The sequence below is a fragment of the Lithobates pipiens genome, unplaced genomic scaffold (assembly GCF_037356315.1).
Source record: "Lithobates pipiens isolate NorthernLeopardFrog02 unplaced genomic scaffold, aLitPip1_a1.2 Scaffold_13, whole genome shotgun sequence".
Lineage (NCBI taxonomy): Eukaryota > Metazoa > Chordata > Amphibia > Anura > Ranidae > Lithobates > Lithobates pipiens.
The window spans coordinates 221,138,543-221,158,490 of record NW_027507718.1 but is presented as its reverse complement, the minus strand read 5'-3'; the positions used below and the strand labels follow the sequence as shown (position 1 = coordinate 221,158,490).

The 19,948-nt window shown below is 42.3% G+C and overlaps 1 protein-coding gene across 2 annotated transcripts in view; it reads left to right on the top strand.

Moving 5' to 3' along the window:
* The window catches only part of TNKS (tankyrase), a 315,565-nt gene that overhangs the window by 232,900 nt on the left and 62,717 nt on the right, over positions 1-19,948 (top strand). Inside the window, exons 13-15 of one of the 2 annotated variants that reach the window (XM_077476246.1) lie at positions 5,715-5,794; positions 18,631-18,773; positions 19,582-19,747. In XM_077476246.1, coding sequence (XP_077332372.1) covers positions 5,715-5,794; positions 18,631-18,773; positions 19,582-19,747 — 389 coding nt within the window. Of the gene's footprint in view, positions 1-5,714; positions 5,795-18,627; positions 18,774-19,581; positions 19,748-19,948 lie in introns of both variants that reach the window. The other variant, XM_077476244.1, reaches the window with a different exon arrangement.

Here is a 19,948-nt window from a genome sequence, read left to right as displayed (position 1 = left end):
CCCTTAAAATCTTCAAAACAATCGACACTATCCTTAACACTTTCGTTTGGGGATCAGGCCGCCATAAACTGGCATGGAACACACTTAAAAATCCCACGGACTTAGGGGGGGCGGCGCTCCCTGACCTGCGTTCGTATTATATTGCGGCCCAGCTGTCCCATTTCCACCACCTGCACAAGTCGGATGGCCCCCGGTATCATGCGCTGATATGTGGAAAAGTCCTTGACCCTACACATGCTCCCCTACAGGTTCTGTTTCGAGGACGTGCGCGGGGTGGGAGGGGGAAGGGCGGTACGCCCCTGCTGGATCAGCACAGGCGCGTCTGGGATGTCGCTCAGGAGATGGTTGGGGCTGACGGGGTGCACTCGCATACGCCACTGTGGCATAACCCCCAATTGGGGGAGCTCAGATCGTTACCGGGAGTGCGGCAATGGGCCTCTAGGGGGGGTGCTATATTTACACCAGGTGGTCTCCCCGATGGGAGTCCGCAGCTTTCCAGTACTACAAGCGGAATTTAGACTCCCCTCGCACATGGCTTTTTGTTATGCACAACTCTCGCACGCCCTCCGAGCCCAGTTTGTGGACGGGTTCCCCAGTACTCAAGAAATGCCCCTGGTGGGGGTATTAGTGGGGGAGGATCCCGCCAAGCTTATTTCAAATATATACACCCTACTTAGATCGCGCACGGTAACTGGGATTGCGGAGGTAGCTAAACATAGATGGGAGGTGGATGTGGGCCCATTAGACACTGAAGACTGGGAGGACATCCTCACCAATGTTGGACTGGTTTCCCCTAGACTGTCTGACCGGCTAACCCAACTTTACATTATACACAAGGCTTACCTCACTCCACTAAGACTGAGCAAGTTCCGCACGGCATATGACCCGGGGTGTCCGCGTTGTGGGGATCACCCGTGCACATTTTATCATTTACTATGGGCCTGCCCAGACGTTCAAGCCTTTTGGTTGCATGTTATCCGCTTTCTACATGACCACATGGGTTCTCCGCTACAGGCTGACCCCAAACTTTGCCTACTAGGTCTTCTTCCTGACGCTCAGACCAACCGCTGTCATGCTGCCTTTCTGCACGAGACCCTGTTCAGTGCTAGAAAGCTGATCGCTAAGCTGTGGTTACGCACAGTACCACTCACAGTTAGAGCGTGGATACTTGAGGTGAATCTGTCGCTGCCTTTGAAGAAGGTCATATATGCGCATAGGGGCTGCCCCAATAAATATAATAGGATATGGGATAGGTGGCTTGCCAATCCAGACACGTGTGGAGCCTGCTTAATGTTGTACGGTAGGCACCCTGCTTACAATTGAAATCTAGAAATTATGTGTGATCTACGATCCCAGTCTATTGGCGGAGCTGGCCGGTGGGTGGTGGGGTTGGGGGGGGTGGGACGGGACTGCCGATGGTATAACACTGTCCTGTATGGCCTCGGGGTGCGGCCTCTGGGGCGGTTCTGCTCCCTGGGCTGTATTGACGATTGCTTGGTGGTCCTGAGGGATGGGTTGGTGGGGTGGTTTTGAAGAGAGTTTGACCAATGTAGCTGTAATGTTTATCGTTGCTCTGTATGACATCTGTATCTGTACTCTGATAGCCATGTTACTCTCAAATGCTTTGTATGCTGTATGACTTGCTGATCTTGTCCACCAATAAACTTGTTGTTTTTGAAAAAAAAAAATGGCCCCTGATCTCAGTGTTGGTGTTTTCATTTTTGAATACACTGTTTAACATAGAAGATACTGTACAACTTACATTTTTAGCTTTCATCATATTGTCAGCATCATGTCTGTAACACAAATATATTTTTGCTTTCTGTACATTACCAGCCCTTGCACTTTATTTAGTTTGATCCAGCACCCAGATGCTATCTACAGTATGACTAAAAACAAATACAGGTCTCAAAGCATTTCAGTCCTTGGCTCCTGCACAGTGCACAATAACAAAATAACAAGTGCTCATTACCTACTAATTTGTATGTTTGTTAATGTTTTTTTTTTTTTTTTGTTCCTGCTATTCTAATTAGATGTACAACCTGTTTGTTTATCTGTATTTGTCTTCTCTCCTCAAGGAAAGTGCTTGACCTACCCCTTATTTGAACAGGAGATTAGACCATGATTGCAATAAAAAATACATGAGCATTACCTGACTATTTACATAACTATTTACTATTTACACGACATGCAACTAGGAATTTATTAATGGTATTAGTATTCAGCAATAATCTGCATAAAATTTTACCTGCAACTACCTCAAAGCAACCCTGTGATATAAATAAGATGTATAAAGCAAGAATGTACCTATAAACATGAGAGACAATTCTGTCTGAGTGCATTGATGGACTCCGCTCATGAGGGACAGTTCCCCAAAGTCTGCTGACACTTCAGGACTATTACCTACAGCTCTCATTGGTTCCTCCCACTGACCTCAAAAGCAGTACAGGAGAGCATTGATGTAAAGATCAGAAGATAGAAACAGTAAGATCTGGAGGGGGACGCAGATGATTTCAGTGGAAAAGTTAAGCATTCCCTCTCCTGTTCCTTGTATATGCTTGCTTTATATATCTAATGTCATATGTCAGTGGTAGTGTGGGGGGTTTGTTTGTGGGTGTATGTTTCACAGGCTGTGTCAAAAACTTTTTTTTGCACTAGCCCCCCCCCCAAAATAAACTCATTGATAGGGTACCTTGAACAGTATGCAGCACTGGATTTATCTCCTGCTTATACTGTGCACCAATGGAGACTTTATTGAGCACCAGGGTAAGGGGGTATTTCATTACTGATTATTTGTGCAGGACATAACAAATCTCTCCTTTATCCACTATTATTTATTTTGTTATTTTATGAAATAGTTGTGTTGTATAAAACAGGTTTGTTAAAAAAAGAAAAGTCCAGGTGTAAAATTACTCTAGGCATGTCGCATTCCTTTTTTTTTTTAATACTTTCTGCAGGTCACTGATAAAGTTAATGTATTGTGATTTGTAGCTATAATACTTTTGGCAGGTATTTCAAGAGATCTGAAAATAATTTTAATGCCTCATGCACACTGTTCGCTTTGGTCATCTTTCATAGACACCTTTCCAGTGACATTTTGGCAGGAAAAAAAAAACTCGTAAGCACATGTAACGTGTTTTAGGCACATCAAGCATTCGGACATTAATTAATTTCATTTCATTGACTAGAATAATCATTTATTCTGGCTATTGAAATGAATTAATGCTCTAGCGCTAAATTTGCTTATCGGTTATGTTTGGTTTAAAATGTGTCAAACATTTTTTTTTCTGCCAAAACATTGCTGCTCCTGGACTCGCTGACCATGTTTTTTGTTTCTTTATTTCTGCCTCAAGAAGCCTAAATGTGCATGGACACGTCGGCTAACATACATTGGCATTTAGAGGCAGAAAAAAAATGCCATACGCCCGTAAGGGCAGCATTAAAAACATCCAGTGTGCATGAGGACTAAGTGGTCCTATGAGGTAGAAAGTTTGTGAAAGGCTGCCTTAGAGAAGGGGTAGGCAACCTTAAAGAGGTATTGATCTACCTGGACAACATGGGAAAAGTTAAAGATCACCAGGCACAGTGTTGCCTCCTCACACCTGATTTAAATATCTAATTGCTGTACTACCGTGCCGCAATCGCATGCATTGTATGGCAATCGTGGGTTTAAATCAGGAAGTGAGGAGGCAATATATCGCCTTCTCACCACCTGTCAAACACTCAGATCGCTTTTCAAAGGAACAGAAGTGTCTGCTGCACTTGTAAATGAGGTCTTAGTTGCATTTGGCAGTGATAACCTTAGGGCTCGTTAATACGTAAAGTTTGGGGTGGTGCTTTTGGTGGGTGCTACCTCCTGCCTATTGTGGCCCATTCAAGTAAATGAGGCCACTCTGCAAGCGCCCACAATTGCATCCTTCTGCAGGGTCCAAGGGGTTAAAGCAGTCGATGAGAAAACACAATGCTGCTTTTATGCCCAGTGTATTTCTTCACACTGACCTGAAGATGTCTTCTTTGCTGCTATTGGCTCCACTCTGGAGACCACTAGCTGGGATAAGAAGTGGAGTCCAGTTGGTATCACTCTGCATGGCACAAGAGCCAGCACTACAGAGGAGGCATTTGCTTATGCGGCTATTGCCCCCTACTACAGCTCCAACTTTACAAGTAGTCCCTCTGCACTGTTGCACTCTGGGATTCTCTAGGATGGCGGGTCAGCAAGCCCAGACTATGATCTACCAGTCACCTTACCGTGATTTTGATCGCAATCTACAGGTTGTTGCGCCCCTCCCCGAAGCCCCCCCCCCCCCCTTCCTTAGAGGATTGGTTTGCTTACTAAAAATATGGCCACAAATGTAGTTGGGGACCGTTTTGAAAAATACATTTTTGAGATATGGTAAAGATAGGGAATGCTTAACTCTGTCAGTTCCTGTCTTTACCCTGACGCTTGACCCATAATGTATGTTCAGAATTCAGGTCAAATGCCTTACAAGCTGTAGGCCACACCGTGAAATGCAAGAGTTCTACATAGTTAAGGTATGTAGTCCTCTTTGATTTACTTTTGCAAATGCCTGAAAGTCGCCATTTCATAACAGTGTGCCTAGCCTTTGGGGAAACAGGTCCTTGTTTGCCAGTTTCTAAGGACCTGTTGACCCCTAGGAATTGCATGTTAATTTGCAGGCTCCTTGAAAATATCTAAATCCATGAAACCAAAGTTTTGATAAAGATTTGTTTAAAACATAAGCACAAGGGACAGTACTTACATTTAATGAGCAGTGGCACTTGTGCTGGTGTCGGCTGTCCTAGTTTATATCCAAAGTTCTCTGCCCAACCCCCTCCCCAATACCTTCGCATCTGTAAATAAGGTTGCTGGACCTGTCACAGGCAGAATGCCTGACTATGCATGTTTTTTTTTCCACCTCCCTCTTCCATTCCTAAAAGATGTATTATGGCTTCCATTTGTGAAAAGTGATCTATAAACGGAGGATAGGCAGGTGAATAAAAGGTTTGCTTCCTCCATTCACAAACACACTTCATTCAAGGAAGCTATAGTACGGGGGGGGGGGGGGGACGAAATAGCACTCTTGACGAGTGCCTGTGACAGGTCTGACTGCTATTTTAATCCACACAGCACTGGAAGGTAATGGCTGGAGGGTCAGGGGACTTCAGTTTTCAGTTAGAACAGCTGTTAGAGCACAAGGGGCACTTCTCATTAAATGTACCATCCCTGGATTGACTACATTATTATTATTATTATTTTATTTTTTTGCTTTTATTTTCAGCAAGTACAGAAAATACCTGTTGATCTTGCCAGAAATGCAGTGTCATTTCCTGAGAGCTGAACTAAAAGTACAATGTTCTCTTCCTTCTGTAAACTACTAATCCTCCCACACCCATATAATGGGGATGAAGAGAGGAAGACATATTTGAAATCTATCCTGGGTATCAACCATAGCTCCCTCTATAGATACAGTGGATTTCATTTGTGTAGCAATTCTAGGACAGCGATTCTGTTATTCATGGTTTTAACAGGGAAATATAATGGAAAACGCCTTATCTACAGACTGGAAACCTGCAATGTATGACATTTTTTTGTTTGGGCTTTACATGGACGTTTGCTAAGGTGTCTTTAAAATTTAATTGGTCTCTAGATAGCTTTAACTTTACCAGGTCTAACATTTTATTTTTTTAAATATATATATATTTTTTTATAACAGAGAACACACCGGTCCGCACATCAGATGTTGATTACAGACTACTTGAGGCTTCAAAAGCTGGAGACTTGGATACTGTAAAGGTAAAATACAGTTGTGCCTTGTAAGCATTCCTAGTAATAAGTTATAGTAGGATTTGAAGAAGAATTCCACCCAAAAACTGAGTTTTGCATGCGAGGCAGTAACCTTGTGGATGTTTTCTGAAGTAATAATCATATATTTATATTGAAAAATATATTTGTTTGCAACATTAACCTTCAAAAGTTTTTATCTTTTGTCAACTGAAGGTGGTGTTGGATTTAAAGAGGATCTAAACTCTGGAAACTGTGAACATAAAAAGGCAGCCAAAGTAAATGAAATCCTCTTTTAGGTAGCTCAAAGAGGAAGTAAATCTCACCATTTTTTCTTTAAAAAAAACAAAAGCCATGCAATTAAAGGCATAATGTGCTAGTATGCATCTCATGAACTATGAACATGAACTCATGAACATGAAATACCTTAGAACGAAGCCCTGCACCGCCTCGCTGTTAGCTCTTACAGATGCTTCAATCTTCACCTGGTTTTCCTTCCAGATTTGCATCCTCCGACCGTCTGATTGGCCGTGCCGAAATGATGTCACTCCCACACGTGTGCACAGGAGTCACAGATCGCGGCACGGAGCTCTGAAGGGACAGCACGGGTATTCCGTCCCTTCAGAACGCAATCGCCGGTGACATCACTAGCTGCATTAAGTGTGAATATCTCCTAAACCGTGAAGGTTTAGGAGATCTTCATAGTACCTACAGGTAAACCATATTATATCTTACCTGTAGGTACAAGTCTACAGAATGGCTTTACTTCCTGTTTAAATACCCTTTTATATTTCCTATTCATTATTTGTATGGAGAAGAAGCAACAGGTCTTCTTTGAGAAGTGATATAGAATAAATCTGGCCATAGATGGATCAAAATTCAGATCTAAGGACCAACTGCTCTTGGGCAGGCCCATTGCTTCGGTCAGTGCTGCAGCCTTTTTTTTTATTTATTTTTTATTTGTACCTCATTCGCTTTTCACCAATCAACTGGTACTATTCCAGTCGGTAAGCTATCCTTAATGGCTAAATTCATCTTTCTTCACCTTCCCCCCCCCCCCCCTAAATTCCAGCTCCCCTGTGTACCAATATAGCATTATTGTACTTATTTTGTAAAAATGAAACCGCTTTCCATTAATTCTACACAAGCTTACCTCACTCTATAGCTGTTTAACCGCTTGCCGACCACCTGCCATCATTATACCGCAGCAGGTTGGCATGGATGCGCGAATCGCCATAGGTGTACGTCAGCCAATTTAAGTGTAATAAGCACGCGCGCACGTTGCTGGAGCTGATGTGCGCGGCCGCGGCGTCCGGCCACCTGCGAACGCTCCACAGAGAACGGGGATCTGTCAATGTAAACAAAGAGATCCCCATTCTCACATGGGAGTAGAGAGAGATGGTCTGTTGCTAGTGATCAGGAACAGCAATCTCTCTCTACTCCCAGTCAGTCCCCTCCCCCCACAGTTAACACCTCCCTAGGGAACACTTAACCCCTTGATCGCCCTTTAGTTGTAACCCCTTCCCTGCCAGTGCCATTTATACAGTAATTGGTGGCTATTTTTAGCACTGTTCATTTTACAAATGTCACCGGTCCCAAAAAAGTGTCTGCTCTGTCTGCTGCAATGTCGCAGTCCTGCTAGTTTTTTTTTTTGTTTTTTTTACCAAAAATATGTAGAAGAATACATATTGGCCTAAACTGATGAAGACATTTTTATTTATTTTTTTGGGGGTATTTTTTATAGCAAAAAGTAAATAATCGTGTTTTTCTTTTCAAAATTGCTGGCTTTTTTGTTTATAGCACAAAAAATAAAAACTGCAGAGGTGATAAAATACCACCAAAAGAAAGTTTTATTTGTGGAGAAAAAAAAAGACATAATTTTTTTTGTGTACAACGTTGCATTACTATTTGCAAAATATGGCCTGGAAGGGGTAAATCCTTCTTGGCCTGAAGTGGTTAAGCACACTGCTCGATTACTTCCGCCTTACTTACTTGACAGACTTTAGGTTATGATACAGGAAGGAGTTGACCAGCTCATCTCATTAGCACACACCCTGCATCATCTACCCTCAGCTGGTCAACTCCTTCCTGTCTCATGACCTAAATTCTGTCCAGGATGAGACACTGGTTCTAAGATTCCGACAGTCTGCCCTCATTACAGGTATTACACTGGCTGATAGGACCACCAACATTCCCCAGGGCTTGCCCACGGGCTATCCTACTGAATATGCACACCGGCCACCCCACCTGTACGCACTCAGCCCCCCTCAATCCTGTATATATATCCGCCTTCCTCACACCTGTATATATGCCAGCCCCCACACACATACACCTGTTTATATGTCAGCCCCCCACATACCTGTGTGTGTGTATATATATATATATATATATATATATATATACACTAGCCCCCCACTCACACACACACACCTGTATAAATGCCAGCCCCCCCACGCGCGCGCGCGCGCACACACACACACACACACACACACACACACACACACACACACACACACACACACACACACACACACACACACACACACCTGTATACAGTGGCGGCTGGTGCTCAAAATTTTTGGGAGGAGGGGGGAGAAAACAAACTGAAAATTTCAGAAAAAAACATCAAATGCAGCCTCACTGTGCCCATCAAATTCAGCCTCACTGTGCCCATCAAATGCAGCCTCACTGTGCCCATCAAATGCAGCCTCACTGTGCCCATCAAATGCAGCCTCACTGTGCCCATCAAACGCAGCCTCACTGTGCCCATTTAAAAGTTAACACTGTGACAACCCCCACCCACTCGCTGTCTGCCCAGCACTTACCCTATCTCGGTGGGGCAACGCATGACGGCGGCGAGCTGATAGCCGTCCAATCACAGCGCCTGTCGTTTTCACCAAGCAGGTGACGAGTAACACACCCGCGTTTCTTGATTGGCAGAGAGGCGGTTCAGTGTTAGAAAAGCAAATATTCATTCACTTTTCGAACACACCTTGGTGAACACCTTTTTTGAATCCTATTAGAGCCTAAAAATACAGCCCGCCACTGTAATTTAGGCGCCCAGCCCCCGAAAAGGGGCTGGACGCCTGAATAGGGGATGGCTACAGTGGCCATGTATAGATTAATGCAATGCAATGCATGAATCTATCCATTATACATAGAGAAGGGTGGCTGGAGAGAGGGGGCGGCACCCGTGCGCCCTTAATGGAGCGTACTGCCACTGCCTGTATATATGCAAGCCCAGCCCCCACACGTGTGTGTGTGTGTGTGTGTGTGTGTGTGTATGTCAGCTCCACACATACACAAATCTGTAAACACACAAGGCTCTGGGCCCACTCTGAACACAAACAGCCCCCTCCCTTTCCTTCACAGCCCATACTTGTAAAGAATTTCTTCCTACTTTGTCCCAGCTCATTTTCACAAAGCTGACGTGTTGCTGACACAGAAAAGCCAGTACACAAGGGGTGCAAATTCACATAGTAGCCAGAGGTGACAGTAAAGAGCTCAATGTCTGAACTCAGTGCCACAGAGAGCACAAGCTGTGAGATAGTTTCTGTAATGCACAGCATGGCTCTCCTTCACCCATCCTGCTGCCTTCTGGCCCGGGGCAGGCCCCGTACAGGCTGTACCCCCTTGATGGTGGCCCTGACTACAGGACATATACACAGGGAATGTTATGGCTTCCTTCATAGATTTACAGAGAAAATATGAACTCCCCCATACAGCCTTTTACAGGTATCACCAGTTGTGCCATGCTTTACAAACTCAATTTGTAGTTACAAGCACGATGTTCTCTGACTATCCATTGATTGGGGTGTTGAGGTCACAGGGCCCTAAGGGTTTAATTTCTTCTGTTTACTACCATTTACTGCAATTTATTGGCTACCTCACGTAACACAAATCCTCTGGAGGTTCGCAATAAATAGCAAACACTTATACCCGATTTGTCAGATGAGGACTGGGAGGAAGCATGTACCTCCCATTTAACCGTTTCAGCGGCTATTAATAACAAGTTTATTCAACTATACATGGTACATCAGTCTTAGCTGACCCCGGTAAGGTTGCACGTGATGCATTATATCCCAACACCAGAGTGTACTAGATGTACCAGCCAGTGTGTAGACTTTATTCACGTTATGTGGCTATGCCCTGTTACCGATGTATACTGGAAACGGGTGATAGATATATTGTCTAAGATTCTCTTGGTCCCCGTGTCATGGGATCCGCACATCTGTCTGTTGGGCATTCTAGATGAAGAACAATGGTGAAAATTTACTAGAATAAAGCTGAGAGAAACACTATTTTAAGCTCGTAAGGCTATCACACTTAAAGAGGGATTCCACCAAAAAAAAAATATTAAAAGCCAGCAGCTATAAATACTACAGCTGCTGACTTTTAATAAATTGACACTCACCTGTCCCGGGTTCCAGCGATGCCGGCAGCCGAGGCCGATCGATCGCTCAGCTCTCGGCTGCTGCAGTCACCATTCTAGGTGAGGGAATCAGGAAGTGAAGCGAATCGGCTTCACTTCCCGGTTCCCTACTGCGCATGCGCGAGCCACTGGGACCCGTGTGTGTCCCAGCAGACAGCGCGGCAGGGCAGGAAATGGCGTAGACTCCCACGGGAGTCTATGCCCGGAAGTGGGTGAAAATACCTGTCTTTGACAGGTATCTCAGCCCCCCTCCCCCCTGAAAGGTGTCAATTGTGACACCGGAGGGGGGGAGGGATCCGATCAGCGGAGGTTCCACTTTAGGGTGGAATCCCGCTTTAAGTGGAATCAATCTGCTCCCCCATCTATTCATCAATGGATCCAGATGGTGAAGCAGATACTGCCTTATGAAAATATCATGATTGAGCATAGGGTTTGTCCCAGCAAATACGACAAGGTGTGGAACACTTGGTGCTCCTCCACTCTCACTATTTCCTCTAATTTTTGAGTAATTTTTTTTCTATACTTACAATGTGTGAGAATTGGAGAACACATTTTTTTACTGCGAATAATTTTATAATGAATCCAGCCTACTCTGTACTTATATGTAACTGTTCTTTATTGAGACTTGACACTCAGGTATATACAATTGCGAATTTATACTTCTGTGTACCAAACCCTATGACTCTTTACGCTTATGTTGAGCGTGTTGGTGGTTGTACCAATATGTTTTTTTTATATATCACTCAATAAAAAGATTTAAAAAGATAAAAAAATTCCCCCTGCTCCAAGCGGCATGCCTGGGTTTGGTCTAAATTCTCCTGGCGGGGCGTCCGAGCCCGAGCTTCCCCCCCTCCTTTCCTCCCCCTTTCTTCTCTTTACCTTTCCTTCTTCTGTTCCCCATCTCTCTTCACTCTCCTTAGTAATCTCTCCCATTGCTAATAAAAACTGCTGCCACCCATGGACGGGGGTAGTAGGAAAAGGGCTTACCCTCAGGAAACAACAAGGGAACGAGTTGTTTGGTACTGAACCAGTCTCGATTTCATCCCCTGCTCATTTCCCTTCCTTATCTCGAGTTTATTAGAAGTATACTGTGATGGTTTGCCCTTTGGTTTTGTATTCATGATTAGTGGCCCCTGTGAGGGCTCACAAGGAGTAGATTGTAATCTCTTGTTTATTACTGTTTATTCAAATTCTCAATAAACATATTGAAACAGAAAAAGATAAAAAAAAATCTGTCCAGGAAGTAGCAAAGTGAGCAAAGGTGAACTTGGCCTTTAACCACTTGCTTACTGGGCACTTAAACCCCCCTCCTGCCCAGACCAATTTTCAGCTTTCAGTGCTGATGCACTTTGAATGACAATTGCGCGGCCATACAACACTGTACCCAAATGAAATTTTCATCATTTTTTTCCCACAAATAGAGCATTTTTTTGGTGGTATTTAATTACAGCTGGGAGTTTTATTTTTTTCTAAACAAACAAAAAATACAAAATAAAAAAATCAAAAAATCATGTTTAATAGTTTGTTATAAAATTTTGCAAACAGGTCATTTTTTTTCCTTCATTGAAATGCGCTGATGAGGCTGCACTGGTGGGCACTGATAGGTGGCACTGGTGGGCACAGTTTAGGTGGCACCGGTGGGCACAGTTTAGGTGGCACAGATAAGGCAGCACTGATGGGCAAAGATGGGCACAGATAAGATGGCCCGGATAGGTGGCACTAATGGGCACTGATAGGTACCACTGATAGATGGGACTAATAGGGGGCACTGATATGTGGCACTGATAGGCGGCACTGATGGGAACTGGTAGATGACACTGATGGGCACAGATATGTGGCACAGGTGCAGCACTGTTTGTTGAGGCAGATTGCGGGCACTGATAGGTGGCACTATGGGCACTAATGGGTGGCACTATGGGCACTGATGGGTGGCACTTTTTCCTATACTTGGGTGGCACTGGCAGAGGGCAGGTGGGCACTGATGAACTGGCCCCAGCTCGCCGTGATCGGGACTGAAGTCCCTCTCACGGCCGCCGGTGATCGGCTTTTTTTACCGATTACCGGCTCTGTTGTGATCACATGATCAGCTGTCATTGGCTGACAGCTGATCATGTGGTAAGGGGTCGGGATCGATCCCTTGCTCCGATCTGTGATCAGGCGAGTCTCATAGACTCGCTGATCACAGAGTGCGCCGTGCGCGCCCGTGCACGGGACGATGTCAATAGACGTCGTCCCGGCAAAGCAGTTCCGCGCTGTAGCCGTCATTCGGCTATAGAGCGGATCTCAAGTGGTTAAATAGTAAGGATAACGGTCTGGCTATAACATGGCTAGGTTCCTAGAGGACTCTCGGGTGTAAGCCAGGGACCTGGTCCTGGTGATTTATTCAGATTATGTTTTTTTAAGTCCTTTTTTAACACTGGCTTCTGTGCTGCATCGCTGACTTGTTTATTATACTCCATTTCCTTTGTAAAATCTGAGGAGAAGAATGTATTTAATACATGTGCCTTCTCCTTGTCACTCATAACTAATAAATCTAATAAATCTAATAAATCTATCAATTGAAATGATATAATTGAGTGAGTGTCAGAGAGTTTGAAATCTATTCATCCATCCACCCTCCTCCAGAGCTTTATTCCTGTCTGACATTAGGGGAATACTTCTGCCTGCAGCCCCCTGTGGGATCACCCCCACTGTCACAAGCCTGTGGGGAGGAGCAGATGGTACACATTCAATATATAACTCTTCTCCTAGTTTGGTGCTGCAGAGTTTGCCAAAATTAGCTTGTCTATTTCACCGCTTGCAGGATCCCTCTCTCTTTCTCTTTCTTGGTAAAATCCAAGATGGGGGAAGCCAAAGTGACATTACAGCTGTTGGATATTAGCTGTCTAAGATTACTCTGATTTGTAATGCGAAGGTATTTGAATCCACTGATATCCAGTAGGGTTCTGTGTAACATTGCTGTGTAAAGATTTGCTGTAAACTTACATTTCCTCTCAACAATATATCTGTGTGAAGCAATATAATTGGGTCAACAAAGTTGCGCCAACCAACTTGTCTTGTGTTCCGCCAGCATCCAGTTGGAAAGTGAACGTTCTTTTTGTTACTTGGTTTCCCTAGTACTGTCAAACTTAGGATCCCAGTGGTGGAAAGCACTTATCCTCAATATAAAAAAAAGAAAAAAGTGGAGTGCCTTACTGTGCTAGCACTGTAAAATGCCAGTGCAGATATTCTGATCAGGAAATCAACTATGGCTTAACATGTCATTTTCATCTCATGCATATGTATTATCACAGAAGCTGTTAGTGAACTACAAAATATTCTCATTTAGGAGTGTTTAGTGATGACTGAAAACCTTGTACTGTCATGAGTAAGCTCCGGTGGGCAGAGCGAAACATGTTGGGGGCGTGGCCAGGCGGGGTCCAGGGTGAGAATGCAACTTGGCTGATCTTGTTCCAATGTGTGGCTTCTGGGACCTTTAACTCTTGTCTATTGTTGTCACAAGTGTGGGCAGGCTCCTTCCTGGCCAGCACTCACAGCAGCACTTCCTTGCAGCCTGAGCGGCTCACATACACACCATTGATAAGAACTGAAGTAGAGCACACTTGAGCTGCATAGCTTTTTGTGTTCATGAACTTTGTGATAGTTTTGTGGAAACTGAAAATGCTTTTATTGGTCCATTTATATGTAAGTAAATTGGACAAATCTATACCATTCTAAGGCATATATCTGGAGAACAGACAGAGGCTACTAAAATAAATGAATGAATAATGTGTTTAGCGTCTTAAACTTTTTTTTTGAGCTAATAATGCCCATATTTTAAATGGCCTTTCTGCTTCTACTTTAAGGATGCTGCAGACAGCTCTGATGCTGAATTAGTGTAACCATGACAACCAACGAGTTCAGCTAAAGATGCATCTTTAGCATCCTTAAAATATAGCTAAGAGCCCTTCTAAAAATAGTTGGTTTATTTCAAAAATCTTTCTCTGCAGGTGTAAAAGACAGTTCCTGTTTATTGCCAAAATTATTACTGTCCGTGATACTTTTTTTTTTATTTATTTTTTTATTTGCACTAACATTAATGTTTTCAGGACAAGCTTTTTCTTTGTATCTGCTTCTTTTAAGATTCAAGCAGTACTGCTTGCAAATGAAAAAGAAAAAAGTATTACAGACAGTACTCAAATGTTTTTCTTTAATAAGTTCACTAATATGGCTACAATCACCCTATGCTTAAAAAGGATACCGTATTTAACTTTTGCGCAATGCAGTGTAAAAACTTTTAATAATAATGAAGTGTCTTATTTTCATGTTCTAAATTAAGCATGGATCAGATAGGAAAAAAATATACATTTTGGTTGACTTATTGCAGAACTGTATGTAATAAAACTCCGCAATAGTTTGGTGTGATATTTACCAGCATAAGGCTAACGGAAGTGATGTCCAGCTGTTACTTATAACAAACAAGTACATATTGTCTTTTAATAACTTGATATATACAAGGTAATACTAATTGGTGAAATATTTTAATATGTAATACAGCACACCACTCTTTGCACATTGTTACTAAGTAATGCCCCAATTTTTTTTTAAATACAGTTAAAAGCATTAAATGGCTGTGTACGGGTATGCACCATGATGTGTCGAATGGTGGACTTAACAAATTTCTGGAATGCAGAAGGCCTCCCGCTTTGATGGAGCGGAAATAAACTCTACCACCTTCCTACTGAGCAATCTATGCTTTAAAAAGTAGCATTGAGCTGATATCAGCGCTGATACTAAGCATTTGCACAAGTACTTGTACTCGTGCAAATGCTCAGATACTAAAACCGATACCTTCAAGATTCTGGTGCAATTTCGTTTAGCAGTTCAGGTGTGAATATTTAACTGCTTCCCACTCGCCCAACGTCATATGACATTGTCCGCTTTGAGCGGTGATATCTGAATGATGCCTGCAGTTACAGGCATCATTCAGATATCTTATTTTTCAGCCAGCGATTCCCTTCACCATAAGAACAATCATAGCGGCTGTTCAGCTGCTCAATTGTTCTTACCGGCGATGGGAGGGAATGTCCCCCTTCTGCCGCCCTCTGGTGCTTCTCCTGGCTCGCCCCTACAATCGGCGAACCGGGGGGGAAAAAAACGACCGGCGCCGGATGATGACTATAGAGATTTCCGGCAGGCCAGAAGGCCTGCAAAGTCTCTATGATCGTTCGGAGGCCGAGCGTGATTTTGACATCACGCCCAGCCTCTGCATTTGAAAAAATGCAGCCGCCTCGGCTGGGAAGCCAGGATCGTTTTTTACATTTTTTTCATTTTATTTCTGGCTTTCCAGCCTTAGAGGTGAAATCTGGGGACTTATTGACCCCAGATCTCACTCTAAAGAGGACCTGTCATGCACTCTTAGGGATGTTTACATTCCTTGTAATAGGAATAAAAGTGATCAAATTTTTTTTTTAAAAAGAAAGCATCAAACTAGAAAAAAGTAAAATGAATAATAAAAAAAAAGTTTAAAGTGCCCTGCGTGCTCGCTCGCAGAAGCAAACGCATGCATAAGTCGCATATGAAAACCGTGTTCAAACCACATGTGAGGTAATCGCCGCAAACGTTCGAGCGAGAGCAATAATTGTAGGTCAAGACCTTATCTGTAACTCAAAACATGTAACCTGTAAAATATGTTAAAGCATCACCTATGGGGATTTTTAAGTACAGAAGTTTGGTGCCATTCCACGAGTGTGTGCAGTTTTGAAGCATGGTATCTATTTACTCAGCGTAACATCATCGTTCACATTATACAGAAAAATTGGGCTAACTTTACTGTTTTTTTTTTTTTAAATGCATGAAACTTTTTCCAAAAAAAATATAAAAATTTGCTGCGCAAATACCATGCAAGATAAAAAGTTGCAGCGACCACCATTTCATTTTCTAGGGTCTTTGCTAAGATAACATAAATAATGTGTTGGGCTTCTGTGTAATTTTCTAGCAAATAAATGATGATTTTTACATGTAGGAGAGAAATTTCAAAAATGACCTGGTAGGCAAGTAGTTAAAGTGTATGACACTGAAAATCATACCAGACTCTTTTTCATCCCAGTTCAGGTGCGATTTGCAGTGTCATGTACTTTAACAATTCGCAGCTGAACTGCTAAACGAAGTTGCGCTTGACAGGGCTTGAAATTGTGCTGCAAACTCGCGCCGGATATATGTGAGCCCATGCTAGGTATCAGTGATTAGGATCAGCGACTACTTGAGAAAAAAGTATCGGTATTTGTACTTAGGCTTAAAAAACTAGTATCGGTGCATCCATATCAAAAAGTGCACTCCTGTGTGGCAGTCTAAACAGATTACAGTTACTATGGGATGCACACACCTCATAAAGTAAACATTTACCTTCCCAGACAAAGTCAAATCCTTTATTTTTGTCTTTCACTTACATTTAAAAATTTTTTGAAAGCAGAGTCCCTGTAGAATCAAGTAGTGGCAGTTGCAATTTTTTATGTCACACAATATTTGTGCATCTGTTTATCCAGCAAATTTTCAGGAAAAAATACACTACATTGAATTCATTATTAAAATATAATGATGATGTTTCATTGAGTAGACCAAACCTGTCAGCACTCAAATTGCACGTACTTGAGGATTGGCAACAAACTAAGATACCTAAAATTTTTCATAGGCATCACTTTCAAAGCCTTCTTTGTAGAGTTAATCATAAACACTGGCCCTAGAAATATTGCTCTCCCTCTGACATTTGTGCTGATACTTCACGTGTGATATACTTGGTTGCATTTTCATGTATGCGTGGGAATGCTTTTATAAAAAAAAAAAACATTTTTATTATTTTAATAAAATGTATTGCTATCCTGATGGGACAACTGTGAAAACCCTGGGCCAGATTCTAGCTCTTCCCTTTGCTGGGGTTGGTTTACTAAAACTGAAGAGTGCAAAATCTGAGAGACCAATCGGCTTCCAGGTTTTTTTTTTTTTTTTGTCAAAGCTTTATTGAACAAGCTGAAGTTAAAAGTTGATTGGCTACCATGCACAGTTGCACCAGATTTTTCACATTTCAGGTTTAGTAAATCCTCTGTGTCCATGATGGAGATGATATTCAGTTTACTTCCTATCTCCCTCACCACACTGGGCATGCGGGAAGATTTTCCGACTGGGGCAAGAAATTTTGTCTCCGATGATCAGCATAGCCGAAATAAAACTTGTATAAAGTTCTAAATCTAATCAAGAAATGCATCTCCCATGGGACTTTATGGCAGCCAAACAATATTATAACAACATCGATTAAAAAAAAAATTGTATTTATACTAAAGATTTAAATATTTTTCCATACATAAAAACCTCTGGTCTTGAAAATATACAGTCTGTTGATCTTCCAGCTTGGAGTAACAGCAAAGTGCACCATACCTCTAGTCTTAGAAAGACTACACATATATGAATAGACCAGAAGAGAGATAAAGAGATAAAATAGCTGAAGCTGATTTACAAGGGGATCACAGATCAGAGCAAAATATTCTTCCCACAGGGGTCAGGAGAAGAAGCCCCAGGGGGCAGGCCCACTGAAAACAAAAGGCCCACCTAATTCGCCATATTATATTTATATATATATATATATATATATATAGGCATGTTCCACATGATAACCCTGAAGAAGATGGTTTGCAATTGAAACACGTTGGGAAGAATGTGTGGTAACTAATATTGTTACATATATGGTGCACTTTGCTGTTACTCCCAGCTTGTGGATCAACAGGTGTTTCTGTATGTTTTCAAGACCAGAGGTTTTTATGTATGGAAAAATATTTTTAATATTTTGTATAAATGAACTTTTTTTCTTTAAATCAATGTTGTTTTAATGTTGTTTGGCTGCCATAAAGTCCCATAGGAGATGCATTTCTTGATTGAGTAGTTTGGGACGGAGCAGCCTAAGGGCCGGTTCACACTGCGAGGCGAGGCGAGGCGACACGGCTCGCCTCGCTCCCGCAAGTCGCCCCCATTCAGTACTATGGAACCGTTCTGAGAGGAGCGACTCGAGTCGCTCCGACTCAGAAAAAAGGTTCCTGTACTACTTCGGGGCGACTTCGGGGGCGACTTGCATTGACTTCTATGCAGAAGTCCTATGCAAGTCGCCGCTGACCCCCCCTGCAAGTCGCGGCGAGGAAGTCGGAGACGCCTCGCCGCGGCTCGCTGTGTGAACCGGCCCTAAAGTTCTAAACCTGTTCTTTCAACAACAAAAATATTCTCCAGCTCCTGGTCTACACAAGGGATTTTTTTTTTTTTATGACCTACTACTGTCAATGCTAACCTAATCATGTGCTTAAAATCTTTTTGAAATTTACAATCTTTTGTGTATATTTTGGCACTTCTCAAGTCATTTTTTTTTTGTTCATTTTATTGATTTTATTAACAGCAGCTATGCAGCCCACAGAATGTGAATTGCAGGGATCTTGAAGGTCGTCATTCAACTCCATTGCACTTTGCTGCTGGTTATAACCGAGTTTCTGTCGTGGAATATCTACTGCACCATGGTGCTGATGTACATGCCAAAGACAAAGGGTAACCGTGAACTCAAAATGTGTCACTTGTTTTCTCTGCTTGTCATGTCACTATATTTTTCTCATGAATTACGATTGTCATGGAAATACTGTATTAAACTCTAATCGTCTATGGAGTATATTGATAACGTGAATTTGCACTTTTCCTAGTGCATTTATTGAATATTTTGTCCTTGTTCGATTTTCTCTTAAACCATTTAAAAAGAATGTATAACCTCATTACCCTGGGGTCCATCACTCTTGATAGTGGCCTATTCAAAGATATTGTGCTGGTACTGATCCTACATTAATGATGTGGTGCATTTGTGTGAGAGCTGCATTGCTAATTTAGGAAAAAAAATATTAATTTGCTTATACCTAAAGCGTGCTGCAGCACACTTTAGGTATAAGCAAATTAGTGTAAATAAACTGCTGTCTGCCTCATTTTTTTCTCAAGCCATGCTAATGTGTTGGCGCAAACTGACACAATAGAAAGCAAGGTTTTTTGCTTGTTTATGCTTTTGGACTGCATTGGCCAACCCGTATGGTGTGAACAATCATATGGGATGTTACAATACATCTTTATGCATGCTTTCATTGTACTTTCTTGTCCATAGAAAACCCTATAAATCCAGATATGTTTCATTTAATGTTTTGCTGTTCTCCCAGACCTTTGCAGTAAGATGTGCATTGATCAATGAAACTGAAGTATATTTAGGACTGTACTATTCTCTTCCTTTTTTTTTTTGATTGTTTAGAGGTTTTGCTTATAAGATAATCCTATTTTATTGTCTCTTATTAATGTTGTCAACGATTGTCTCATTGAACAGGGGTCTAGTTCCGTTACACAATGCTTGCTCTTATGGACACTACGAAGTAGCAGAGTTATTGGTGAGACATGGGGCTTCTGTCAATGTTGCAGATCTCTGGAAATTTACTCCATTACATGAAGCTGCTGCTAAAGGAAAATATGAGATCTGCAAACTTCTGCTAAAGGTAATGTGATATTAGATTTGACTGCTTATGGCCAGCTTTGTTGCAGTACGCTTTCAAATATTTTATGGGCCCTTTCATTTGTAGCCTTTGAAAACACATTTGAAAGCCAAAAGCATAATCTTTTCTGAAAAGGTTGTATCTGTAAAGTAGGCTTAAAGTTGAATTCCGGACTTTAGTGGAATGAAAACAGGTAAGTATATA